The sequence below is a fragment of the Mus pahari genome, chromosome 4 (assembly GCF_900095145.1).
Source record: "Mus pahari chromosome 4, PAHARI_EIJ_v1.1, whole genome shotgun sequence".
NCBI classification, from domain to species: domain Eukaryota; kingdom Metazoa; phylum Chordata; class Mammalia; order Rodentia; family Muridae; genus Mus; species Mus pahari.
The window spans coordinates 25668567-25682171 of record NC_034593.1 but is presented as its reverse complement, the minus strand read 5'-3'; the positions used below and the strand labels follow the sequence as shown (position 1 = coordinate 25682171).

Below are 13605 nucleotides of genomic sequence, written 5' to 3'. Positions count from 1 at the left end.
TGCACGCTTCTGAAAGTATTCTAGCAACTTCTACATTTCCAGCGCTAAGCAGAACTTTTTCTATTTTCGTCGCAGACCCGGAGGCTAAGACAAAGATTCTGAGCCATAGAAATAAAGGGTGTCTGGGAAGGACCACTTAGGGAAACACAGGCCACCTCACAGAGAGAGCTGGGGTGGGAGGGAGCCTGGCAGTCGCTGGCCTCACGTGACCTCAGCGCCCCCCCCCAGATCCCGCCCCTCGGCTCTTGGGGGGGGGGAGAGGAGGCGCATGCGCACCCCGTGTTAGTGATGGAGGAGAGAAGATGGCGGAAGCGGAGTGAGTGACTTGCTGGTGACTGATGTCGTAACCGGGGAGCGAGTTGAGGGCTGCGACACGTTCCCCTGAGGCAGCTCTTGGGGCTCCGAGGCTGGCGGTGCAGGGCGGAGGCGAGGCGGGAGCCACGGCGTGGTGGAGAAGCCCGGGCTGTGGGAGGAGGAGGAGGAGGATGGCAGGTCCAGGCAGCCTCCCCTCGGGAGTGCGTGCTGCGCCGTGCGGTCCCGGGGCTGCGTGGTCCTAAGCGCACAGCTAACCCGGGGGGGACCCGGAAACCTCCGACCTCTCCCGGGATTCGAGCCCTGCGGCGCTCGGCCGGGGCTGTCATTCCAGCCGCGGGCCCCGCCGAGGTGTGTCGGGCTGGGCAGGCGCCGCGGGGCCTCCGGCGCTGGCTCCTGCGGGCCCGTAGCCGTCTGTCCGTCCGTCCGTCCGTCCGTCCGTGCGGCGGGGGCGCGGGGAGGCGTCCGGACAGCGGCTGCGGCCCGCGGGGCCGGGGCTCCCCACCTCCCCGGCCTTTCCTCGCCGTCCCCCTCCGGGCTCGGGCTGCGGCGGCGAGCCTCCCTCCCTGGAGGGCCGCATTCTTGGGTAGCGCGGGGATGCAGTGCTCAGTTGGCGACTTGAAACTTCAGGTTCCCCGGGTAGGCCTCTGGAGCGCCAGAGCCGAACGCGGCAAGTATTTCCGTGCCAAGCCCGTGCGCTCCCCGAAAGGGGTCTTTTGTACCAGGCCTGGAAATGTAAAGCGATGGTTTGCCCACTTGCACACCACCAGTGTTTAGAATGAAGGGCTAGGTTCCCTGACCATTTTTGGTTCGTCAGAACTCCTTGTCTTCTTCGCCCGCCTTTTGGGCTTAGGGAGCACAGCTGAGCAGAATAAGACTTTGAAAGGTCAGGGTTTACGGTGTTTTCTTGGATGCCATTGGTACCCGGTGCCTAAGTGTTAGGACACGCAGTAGTTTCATCAAGATTTTTACCTTACTGCTGATTGTGTGTAGTATTGAGCAGGTACCATATGATACCGTGGTTTGCAGATCGGAAGGAAATGAACAGCAGAAACGTCTAAAAATGTATGATTCAGCTTCTACTAAAAGAAGTCAGCAGTCCAATCTGGTTTTTCCTTTCACCTTTCTCCCTTTTAAATTGGAGCTGTTAATTCGGGTATGGTGGGCTGGAGACTCCCGAGTCTCTCGTTGAGGCCAGCCTGGGCTACATAGTGATACCCCTTTTTGGTTTGATTTTTTTTTAAGAAAGAGAAGTAAATGTTCTTGTTACAGTCTTGTCGAAGGTGGAAATGCCAGTCGGTTCAACTTTTATGTCTCAGGAGAAAAAGACAAGGAAGGAGGAAACTAGTGAATTCTCATGTGGGTTTCTGAACCTGGGGTGACAGCTACTGTGGTTTTAGTTTGTAACAGCATGGAAGCCCTTAGAGGCTTGACTTTATTAAAGTATAGATTTCTCAGTGGGTAAAAATTTGTACCACAACATAAATGACATAAGATCATAATATTGGAGGGAAAAGATTAGAAAGTTTGGTACAAAAGTGCACTTTACTGGTTGTACATTGGAAAGTGAATAAATTATATTCCACACCCCCAAATTTTAGAGCAATTTCTGGGGGGGGGGGAGATTTTTGTAAAGATGTAAGAAGTTGCTTATATTTGCTACTTTATTTCTTATTTATTACTTAAGTGGACTAATCTGGTATCAAGCTAAACTTCTGACACTAGAGTTAGTAAGGACAATGGTGTAGTCAAAGAAAAGCTACTGAGAATTGAAAAAAATTAACTTAAAATCTCTTATGTATCGGTAGCTGCATATATGTGTGTGCATTATAGCCATGGTATGTGCCCAGTCCCTTGGAAGCCAGAAGAGGGCATCTGATCCCCTGTAATTGGGTTTGGAGGGTTGTGTGGGTGCTGGGCATCAAACCCAGGTCCTTTGGAAGAACAGCGCTCTTAACCATTTGAGCCATCTCTTCAGCCCCACTAACCTCTTGTTAGGATCTTATTTTTAATTTTTATTTCTTAATTAATTATATTTTTTGAAACAAGGGTGTTGTATAGTCCAGGCTGGCCTATCACTTAATATGATGTAGCCAAGGATGACCTTCTGCAAGTGCTGGAATTACATGTGTATATGCCACCATGCCAGGTTTACTAAGATGTTTTAAATAACTGTACAGCAGCTACAGTTAAACTAGGAAGGAAGCTAGTCCTTAGGAATCTTCTAAGAATGACTTTGAGGGATGGAGAGGTGGCTCAGTAGTTAGGTGCATTTGTTCTTGCAAAGGACCTGGATTCAATTCCCTCCACGCACATGGTAGTTCAGAACTGTCCGTAATTCCTTATATGCAGGGCACACATACACACATCCACTCTTCCCCCGATACACCCAAGAACACAATAAGAACTCTGATAATGCTTAAGAACCCACCCTCTTAATACTCCCTCAGTACTTTAATCTTTTGGTTTCAAATTTGTCATTTTTTATTGAAAAAATTTTTTTCATACAACATATTTTAGTTATGTTTTTTCCTCCCACAATCTCTCCTAGCTTCTCCCCACTTCCCTACCTATCCAACTTTAAGTTCCCTTTCTTCTTTCTTTTTTAGACAAATAAACATAAAAACAAAAACAAAACTCCAGAAAGATCTCAGTGGAGGTGATGGTGGCCCACACTTTTCATCTCAGGAGGCAGAGGCAGGCAGATCTCTGAGTTTGGGGCTAGCCTGGTCTACAGAGCATGTTCCAGGACAGCAAGGGCTACACAGAGAAACCCTGTCTTGGAGAGGGAAAAAAAAAAAAAAAGGAATTAAAGGTGTGCACCACCACACCCAGTGGCTAACTATTTCTAAGCGTGGGTTGATATATCCAGTGAGACTCCATTGGAGAAAATGGATTTTTCCCATTGCCAGTGGGCATCAGTTACAGATAGCTTCTTGGTAGGAATAGGACCCCGCGTCCACTTTCACATGGCTCAAATCTGTCCCTTCTCAATAATGCAAACATAAACTTCAATAGGCTTCACCTCAGTTACTGTTCTGAGTCATTTGAATTCAGTTTAACAGTAACTATCAAATATTCTGTATTTAAGGGAGGCATATTTCTCTTCTGTTTGCTGATTGAGGCCTTCCTAGAAATTTAGGCTCTTAGATGATCATTTCTTTGTAGCGAGTGTTCATCAAAGCTCACAGGTAGTGAGTGGTTTTTCCTAGTACTGATAGTTTGTGTTATCTACCAGGTTTAAGGACCACGGCACAGCTATGGATGGTGAGCCAAGCTCTGGAACGTCCGTGTCAACAACAGCCAGCAGCACCACCACCACCACCATCACCACATCCTCCTCCCGAATGCAGCAGCCACAGATCTCTGTCTACAGTGGGTCAGACCGACATGCTGTTCAGGTACTTCAGACACAGGCGCGCGTGTGCGCGAACACACACACACACACACACACACACACACACACACACACACACACACACACACACAGAGACCGACATGCTGTTCAGGTACTTCAGACACGCGCGCGTGCGTGCACACACACACGCACAGACCGACATGCTGTTCAGGTACTTCAGACGCGCGCGCGCGCGCACACACACACACACACACACACACACACACAGACCGACATGCTGTTCAGGTACTTCAGACGCGCGCGCGCGCACACACACACACTCAGGTACTTCAGACACGCGCGCGCACACACACACACACACGCGCGCACACACACACACACACACACACACACACACACACAGGGAGTTTAGGCCAAAGATGGCATACTGTTTTGTGCCCTCGTCAGCTGTATGTATTGATTCATATCCTCGGATAGTAGGACTGTAAAAGTTCAGGTTGGGAATGGAGCTCAGTGATTAAGTGTAAAAACCAGTAAAGTTATTTAGTAATTACACTGTTTAGAGGGCTTACATTTGTCAACAGGAGACTTACAAGAGTTTTTTCTTGTCAGAAAAAATATAATTGAATGCCTCTAAATGCAGCTATAAGAGTGAAGATATTACTGGTGGGATATTTGGAATAGCTGCTTTTCTGACTTACTTTATATCTGAGTGCAACATATACATTTACAGAAAACTTTTCACATTCACACTGTGTGAGAACAGTGAGCAGGAAGGTTCTACAGCCTCTTGGGGTAGAGAGGGAAGAGAATCATTTGAAAGATTGTTAGTATAGTCATTTAGTTGAGAAAGTAAAATTGATTTAGTTGAGCTTTATACCAGTAGAGACAATGTGGCATTGTTTTAGAAAGACATGAGTGTTGACATCTGATGGTTCTTTGAATTCGGTTGTCATTATTCTTTGTATCTGGGTGCCCTTGGGCTAAAGACATAATCATCTCCTTGAGTCCCAGGAAACAGTAAAATGTGGATAACACTGTGTACTTTGATCAGTTACTATGAGAATTAAAAGAAGCATTTAGAATTGTGTGGGAGACATTACAGGTCTCCATAAATGATAGTAGATCCATTGAACAATTTTTATGTTCCAGGCATTTAATGAGTGTTTTCCTTATGTAGATTGTTTTGTTTAATCCTCCCAGACCTCTATACAGTAGGGATTTTACAAATAGGAAAACCAGTTTAAAATAAGCTAAATAATATTTCCAAACTCACATTGCTGGTAGGTTGTCTGACTTCAGCTTCTGCCAGTAACTACTCTGCGTCCTTGCTGCTATGTGCTTCTTCTTTGCCTTCATTGTTTTAGGATTCTCAATTCTTATAATTCCATTTTGTTTTGTTTGTTTTGCTTTTTTAGAACAGGATTTTTCTGTGTAGCCTTGGTTGTCCTAGATCTTTCTCTGTAGACCAGACTGGCCTTGACCTCAGAGGTCTGCCAGCCCCTGCCTTTAATTTCAAGTGTGGAGACTAAAGGTGTTCCACTACCTCCAGGCTTGTAATTGCATTTTTAAAGTTTTTAAAAATTATTTATTTTTATTGATCTTTATGCTTACATATATGTTTTTGTGAGGTTGTCAGATCCCCTGGAACTGGAATTACAGACTGTTGTGAGCTGCTATGTGGGTGCTGGGAGCTGAACCTAGGTATTTTGGAAGAGCAGCCAGTGCTCTTAACCACTGAGCCATCTCTCTAGCCCCTCCCCCAACCGCATTTTTTTTTTTTTTTTTAAAGGGCTGGGATCCAAATGTTATTTTATTATTGCAGTCTTCACTCTTTGTACTACACTCATTCATCCCTTGTTTTGTTTCTCCATGGTAGATATTCAGTGTGACATCTATGTAACTCTTCTGTGGTTTGGAATTTAGTTCTTAAGTCACTGTGGAGAACTGCTGGAGGCCTTGTCGGCTCAGCAGCAATGCAGACTTGAATGCACAGGAAGAACATACAGATAGGATGATATTTGACTATGCCATTTATTTCCACTTTCACTTATGCTGGATAAACTAAAAAATGTAATGTTATTAGAGACATTGCAGGTGCTGATATGTCTCACAAGAAGCTCAAACTCTAGTTATTACAGGTCATTGAATTTTCTCATTTAGAATATTTTCAAAGCTGTGTTCATTGAACCACTTAAGTAGTTCTTTAACTTTCAAGCTTTATATTTTAGTCATGTGGATTTTCTTTACCCAGGTTCAGTAAAGAAACAAAATAAGAATGCTATATTGTCCTTTAGCTTGTAATGTCAGTGCCAGGTATCTGGTAGAGAATAGGAAATCATGCTGACACAGGACATTACTTTACTGACAGAAAAGCCTTGAGTTGGTTATTCGCTTATATGGAGTTTTTAGAATTTTGTTATGGAATTATAAGATCATGTATGGATTTATCTGACCAAAGAGGAGTAGTGTAGTTCTGAGTCACTCGGGGTTTCATCCCTAGTCTTTTGCTGTGAGGGATCACTGGGCATCTGTGAGACGATAGAACACAGGAACAGTCTGTGGCTGGAGAGGGACAGGGACACTTGAGAGTGAACTCACGCAACCCTGAGGAAAGGGGTCCATGGCTTTATGTCCGCTATCCTGACTTCTTATGGGCTATCACACTCCTACTCCATTAGAGTGTTTATAACTCTGCTGTGACGCTGAGATTAGCGCTCTATGCTGCTACAGAGTCACAGTGGTGTGCCGAGGTACTTTGATGTGTTTTGAACAGATGAGGGAGGATTTTTCTCTTGTCTTTTTAGAAATATTGATGTCTCTATCTAGGCTCTGATTCTACATCTATTAATAATTACTCACTATAATTAATGATTTTTGAATTTATTTAAAAATTATTAAAAATCTTTTTGGAGGAGAGTGGATGCAGTATCCATGAAGGGCAGCAGAGGGCGACTAGTCCTCTAGAACTGGAGCTATGGATGGTTGTGAGCTATATGAGTGCTGGGATCTGAATCCTGGTCCTCTGGATGAGCCAGCTCTCCAATATTCATATTCTCTCTCTCTCTCTTTCTCTCTCTCTCTCTCTCTCTCTCTCTCTCTCTCTCTCTATATATATATATATATATATATATATATACATACATGTATATATATGTATATATATATCTCACACACACACACACACATATATATATATATACACATATATATATATACACAGATACATATATTTTAAATTTTTTTAAAGATTTTTATTTATTTCATGTATGTGAGTGTCTGGTGTGTCACTGTCTTTAGACACACCATAAGAGGGCATCAGATCCCATTACAGATGGGATTGCTGGGAATTGAACTCAGGGCCTCTGGAAGAGCAGTCAGTGCTCTTAACTGCTGAGCCATCTCTCCAGCCCTATTTAATATATTTGTAATGTGTTTTTTGCTTGCCTGTATGTATATAAGTGTACCATGTGTGTCCTGCTTTCCTGCAGAGGCCAGAAGATGGCATCTAGTGCTCTGGAACTGCCACATGGGTGCTGGAACCATGCTCAGGTCCTTAACTAAGTCCCCAACTCTAGGGGTTTTTACAATAGTCCACCAAAGTCCCAGGAGCTGGCAAGGTGGCTCAGCAGGTAAAGACGTTTGTCTTCCAACCTGGCGATCTGAGTTTGGGTTCCCGAGCCCACATGGTGGAAGGAGGGAACCAACTCCTAAAAGTTGTCTTTGTTTTCTGGCCTCACACACGTATTCCATGGTTTATCAATACACAAATAAATTTTAAAAATGATTAAGAGCTATTACTATGTGGAAACAAAGAATCAGATTTTTTTTTTTTAGAAATTCAAAAATTATTGAGTCATTTTCAAAGAGAAATATCTCTTTAATTTTATATAATGTTTAATATAATACTCACTGTAGACCTTTCAGACATATGTAGATAGGAAAACAAGACATTAACACTCATCCCCAATATCCTCGCCTTATTATTTCCTAAATAGTATCTTATACAAAATGATATTTTCATCTCGTGATATATTTGGTACTTATTATATAGCTCTATTCTGCTTTGTATAATAGTCTCTAGGTATACCTCTAGCAATTTATATTAAATTTAAAATTCAAGTTCAGTTTAAAGTTAAAACCCACTTGTTTATCCTAGCTGTTTTTCTGTGCTTGCTCGATCTGTGGCTGGTGGTCATTGCATTTGTCTGTATTACCATGTGTAATGGGTGCGTGGTAGAACCATTCGTCATGCATCTCCTGGCATCTACCAAGCCGTATCCAGAAAGCACACTACGTTCTTTCTTTTTTTTAAGATTTATTTATTTATTTATTTATTTTTTATGTAAGTACACTGTAGCTGTCTTCAGACACTCCAGAAGAGGGCGTCAGATCTTGTTACGGATGGTCATGAGCCACCATGTGGTTGCTGGGATTTGAACTCCAGAAGAGCAGTCGGGTGCTCTTGCCCACTGAGCTGTCTCACCAGCCCCGCACACTACGTTCTTAACTGCTAGTGAAGGAAGGCTTCTTTGCCTAGTCAGTAGGAGGAAGGGTTTGGGTCCTTGTTCATCTACAAGTTGTGAGCTACTCTATCCCTTTAATTGGTGAAGGTTTTGACTATTAATGAGAGTTACGATCTCTTCACATACTTGTTCTGTTCTACTTTAAGTGAATGATCTGGATAGTTTAATTTGTATTAATGTTGTGTGTTATATATAATAATGTATTATTATTGTATAATGAGAAAATCCTAGTGGTGTGTAACAATAGGTAACTGTGTCAATAAGCTTAATGACATTGACTGTTAAAGTGGTTAAAAACTTCAGCAGCTCCTTTTTATACTACTGTTTTTGGTTAAGTTAATGGTTGATGTGGAGTTAAAATGGTGGAGCTGTGCTTAGCATGTGTAAGGCCTCAGCACCAGAGTGAGAAAAGACAATTTTGAGATGGGTTGACCTAGGCTCTCTTCTCCTTACCTACCGCAGGTAATTCAGCAGGCTTTGCATCGACCCCCCAGCTCGGCGGCTCAGTACCTGCAGCAGATGTATGCAGCTCAGCAGCAGCACCTGATGCTGCACACGGCTGCTCTGCAGCAGCAGCACCTAAGCAGCTCACAGCTCCAGAGCCTAGCGGCTGTCCAGGTGAGGCCGGGAGGGTGGGCAGTGGCTGTTAGACGGGGGTTACTGGGTTCTGTGGGCAGGTGTCCTCTGGGAGCTCGTCCCTGAGGAGATGGGTTCCTAGGCTTCACATACAAGTTCACTGCGAGGCGAATAGACAGGTTGGCGTGTTGCTCTTTATTTAAGTTGGGTAAATGTTCTGTATGTGGTGTACTTTTGTCTCTAAAATTTTAGGTACAACACTGAATATTTAAGGTTATAAGAATTACACTTTTAAAACCAAAAGTAGCTGGGCATGGTGGCACACACCTTTAATCCCAGTACTTGGGAGGCAGAGGCAGAGGCAGAGGCAAGTGGATTTCTGAGTTCGAGGCTAGCCTGGTCTACAGAGTGAGTTCCAGGACAGCCAGGGCTATACAGAGAAACCCTGTCTCGAAAAACCAACCAACCAACCAAACAAACAAACCAAAAGTAAGTTTTTTCTTCCATAGGTAGTGTATATTCATAAAGCACATCAAGAGAGATAAATTTATGAGTGGTAGATGAAGTAGACATTCTTCTACGCCTGTCAACTCCTGAGTTTTAGAGGTGCCACATGGCAGGATGTGTGTGTGTGTGTGTGTGTGTGTGTGTGTGTGTGTACCTTTTAAAATCTGAAACTAGTCCTATCAATAACTTTTATAATTAATGTTTTTATTTAAAAAAAATATTTTCAGCCCAGTGATGGTGGTGGTGCAGGTCTTTAATTCCAACACTTGGGAAGCAGAGGCAGACATAGATCTCTGAGTTCTAGGCCAGCCTGGTCTACAGAGTGAGTTCCAGGACAGCCAGGACTACACAGAGAAATCTAAAAGAAATTTTTTTTAAATTAATATTCTACACTTTAAACTTTTTGTGAGATTTAGTTATTAATCTTAAATCTGACCAGAAAATAATCTTAATTTGCAATACTTGAAAAAAAAAGTATTTCTGTTGTTTATAGATACCAGCTCTTGCTTCTTTTCAATAGTGTACTATTATTTGTTTTTTTGTTGTTTAAGAAAGATAGGGTCTTCTTACCAGCTCTAGCTGCCCAAGAAGTCACTGTCTAGATGAGGCTGGCCTCGGTCTCATGGAGAGTCACCTGTTTCTCACTTCCAGATTCTGGCATTAGAGGTGTTTACCAGTATGCCAACTTCTATAGAGACTTAAAAAATATTTTAAGTAACAGTTATGTTTATGATTTGAGGCAATGGAAATGTATTGGCTTTTGAAATAGCTCAAGTTTCAGTCCTGGATGTCCTGGAACTCACTCTGTAGACCAGGCTGGCCTCGAACTCGGAGATCTGCCTGCCTTTGCCTCCTGAGTGCTAGGATTAAAGATGTGCACTGCCACCAACCTGCTTCTTTTTCTTTCTTTCTTTCTTTCTTTCTTTCTTTTTTTTTTTTTTTTTTTTACAAAACTNTTTTTTTTTTTTTTTTTTTTTACAAAACTATTAATGGTTTTGATGTGTTGTGTGTGATTACACATGAGTGTGACTGTGTGTTCCCTGTGTGCACATGTGGAGGCCAGGCCAGGATACCAGTTGTCTTTCTTCATGGGCTTTCTCTGCAGCTCTCTCTCCTGAGGGACTTGGCAACAGGATCCACCAGGAGCCAGAAACTCTCTGGCGCTAGCCTGCCGCTTGCAGGACCTCCCTGCCTTTGTCCTTCAGTGCTAGGCTCAATGTGATGCTATGCATGGCTTTTGTATGAATGCTAGGGTTTCAGACTCATGTGCTCAGCCATACAGAGCAAGGGTTTTTACCCACAGCCATCTCCCCTGCTTAGTTTCATTTTCCTGATGGAGTAGGAAGAGTGAGACTGATGGTGAGCTGTTTTGTTGTGGTAATAATCTCAATTGGGGGGGTTCTACCCTGCCTTAGATCATCCAGTTCCCAAAAAAGACACAAAACCTTTATATGTAGGATAAGCTTTAGTCAGCACTGGAATTGGACAGGAATCTACCCTCTGTGCGATTATGTTTACTTCCCTGCAATAACCCTGAGCTATGGCTCTCCCCGTTCTGATAGGGCGCTCTTACTCCAGCTGGCAAGCCGTCTTTGCTGTGTTTTCATGATTCACCTACCCCGTGGGGCCTTCTCTCTCTCCGTCTCCCTCCTCTCCTGGAACCTCTGACCCCAACCCTGGGAACTGTAACCTTGCTACCTCTCTTCTGCCCAGTTATAGGCATCTTTATTCAACAGACAGTTTTAAATTAAGGAGCAAGGCTACATAGTATCAATTGGTGAAAGTGAAGATTTCCTCATCCCTGGGGCATCTCCTGGCTATCCTGGAACTCATTCTGAAGAGCAGACTGGCCTTGAACTCATAGAGATCCACCTACCTCTGCCTCTTGATTTAAAGGCATATGCCAACACCATCCTGCATATTTTTTGTTTTGAATGAATGAGTTTATTAAGTACATAGCAAGTGAAAGTAAAAGAATAGTAGAAAGAAAAAAACATTATCAAATCAGATGGTCAAAACAGACAGCAGCCCAAGACCCACTGAGACAGTCAGCTGGGGTCCCTAGAGGTTATCTTGGATGTCCCCTTAGGCACAGATAACAGCAGAAAAGTGATCCTACCATCAAACCAGGGGCTTGCAGACGTCCAGCAGGAACCCTGTTGAGAAAGCCCTGTTACGGTAGCTTGCTGTTGTTTATAGTGGGCATGCCCAGTTGAAGCAGAGCATCCCTTTGGATGAAGCTTCCAAATCATAGAATGCATGGCAGTGTCGAGAGATAAAATCATCAAGTTTGTGCTTATAACCTCCAGGCAAAGACAAACAGTGAGGCAGTTATCTAGAGATTTCAAGTAAGCTTTCTCTGCATGGTTGAGCTCCACTTGTACCCTTCCCTTCGAGGCTGAACTTTGAGGGTTTTTTTCCCTTTTATTTTATTATTTACTTACTTTAAGATTTTATTATTTATGTATGTATCCATATGTGTGTTTGTATGCACAGCAGTGTTCTAGTACCTGTGGCGGCCAGAAGAGAACATTGGCTCTCCTGGAGCTGGAGTTAGAAGCAGGTGTGAGCCACTTGCCGTGGATGCTGAGAGTCCAACTTAACCATGGAGCCGTCTTTCCAGCCCCAGGGCAGGCTCCTGTATTTCATGGGCTAGACAATAGTAGTATCGGCTGGGAATGGCTTATCTTTTAGCTGTTTTCCAGGACATGATGATGTTTTTATACTCGGACAATTCTGCTTTATTTTATCCCTGTGTGTCACAGCTAGTGGTGTCTAGCGCATTCCCAGGCAAGGGGTCTCAGTAGACACTTGACAGAATAAACATGCTTGGAGCTGAGGTTTGGGGGGTGGGTGGGTGATCCCACTTCTAGTACTGGCTGCTCAGTGAGCTCAGATAATATGACAGTTTACCAGTATAACTGCATTATGAGAGTGCAGCTAACGAAACAAGATTGGGGTCAGTGATCTGGTGCAGAGGGTAAAGGCTCCTGCTGCTAAGTGTGCCAACAGATCTGATGGACTGAGCTTGACCCCTGGTACCCACATGTGGTCAGTGAAATACATGCATACAGTAACAGAAAGCAAATACATATAGAAATGTAGATGTAAGGCTAGCTAGTGCAGGGGGGATGGGGAGGGCTTTGTTTTAAACCTTTCAGCTTCGTTTTTCCAAAAAAAAAAAAAAAAAAAAGGCCAGGATCAAGCCATGTTGTCTATAAAATGATTTGTTTTATACATAGACTTTAGAATTTTTACTGTACTTTTATATTATTGTGGCTCAAAAAAGTAGCTTTTGTTTTTGATCCTCCCTCCCTCCCCCCTCCCCCCGAACTGCATGTTTTCTATTGACTGTCAAGCAATGGAAACAGAAGGGAGATAAGGGTGTTTGGCAACAAGCTGTCTCTGTCAAGATTCTGATTGCTCAAGGAAGTTTGAACTTAATGTTTTTACAGACATATTACAATAGTTCTGTTATTTTAGGCAAGTTTGTCCAGTGGAAGACCATCTACATCCCCTACAGGCAGTGTTACACAACAGTCAAGTATGTCCCAGACATCTGTAAGTATACTAACATTTCTCCTGGATTTAAACATTTTCATTGTTGTTTTCCAAAAGTAAACTTGTTGTTCATAAAGCTGTTGTTCAGTTAATGAGTGCCTGGAAATGGGAGTAATTAAACTTTTAAAAATCTGAGGTTTTTAAAAAGGCTTATTTTTATTATGTATTTGTTTGTGCTATGCAGGTCTTTTAAATCTTTTTAAAAAATTTATCTATATTTTATGTGCATTGGTGTTTTGCCTGCATGTGTGCCTGTGAGAATGTCAGATCTTAGAGTTACAGACAGTTGTGAGCTGCCAATGTGGGTGCTGGGATTTGAGCCCCATTCCTCTGGAAGAGCAGTCAGTGACTTTCACCACTGAGCCATCTCTCCAGCCTGTATACGCAGATCTAAGGAGACCGGAGACATCAGATCCCTCTCGAATTAAAGTTGCAGGTGGCTGTAAGCTGTGCATTGTAGGTGTTGGGACTCTAGTTTTCTTCACGAGCAGTCCATCCAGCCATTGAGTTGTCTTTCCAGCTCTTGAGAATCTGAATGTTATTAAAGCCTTTTTGTATTCTTATACATCTTTTCCATTGAGTATGTTTAATGTCTTGTGATTCTCAATTCTTTTTTAGTTTCAGAATTTATTGAAAGCTTGAAGTACTGAAAAGTGTTTCATGTCTTTGAATGACTTAAAAACAACAAACAAGCGCTCTCTCGCGCGCTCTCTCTCTCTCTCTCTCTCTCTCTCTCTCTCTCTCTCTCTCTCTCTCTCTCTCTCT

At 43.2% G+C, this 13605-nt stretch overlaps 1 protein-coding gene across 8 annotated transcripts in view; it reads left to right on the top strand.

Annotated features, from left to right (window-relative positions):
* The first annotated feature begins 284 nt into the window (after positions 1-284).
* Phc3 (polyhomeotic homolog 3) overlaps positions 285-13605 on the top strand; it is a 68580-nt gene continuing 55259 nt past the window's right edge. For 7 of the 8 annotated variants that reach the window (XR_003843686.1, XM_029537377.1, XM_029537376.1 and 4 more), the window contains exons 1-4: positions 288-316; positions 3551-3713; positions 8659-8814; positions 12763-12840. Coding sequence is in view for 7 of the 8 variants with exons in the window: in XM_029537377.1 (XP_029393237.1) it covers positions 303-316; positions 3551-3713; positions 8659-8814; positions 12763-12840 (411 nt within the window). In the remaining variant the exon portion in view is untranslated. Of the gene's footprint in view, positions 317-3550; positions 3714-8658; positions 8815-12762; positions 12841-13605 lie in introns of all 8 variants that reach the window. The other variant, XM_029537378.1, reaches the window with a different exon arrangement.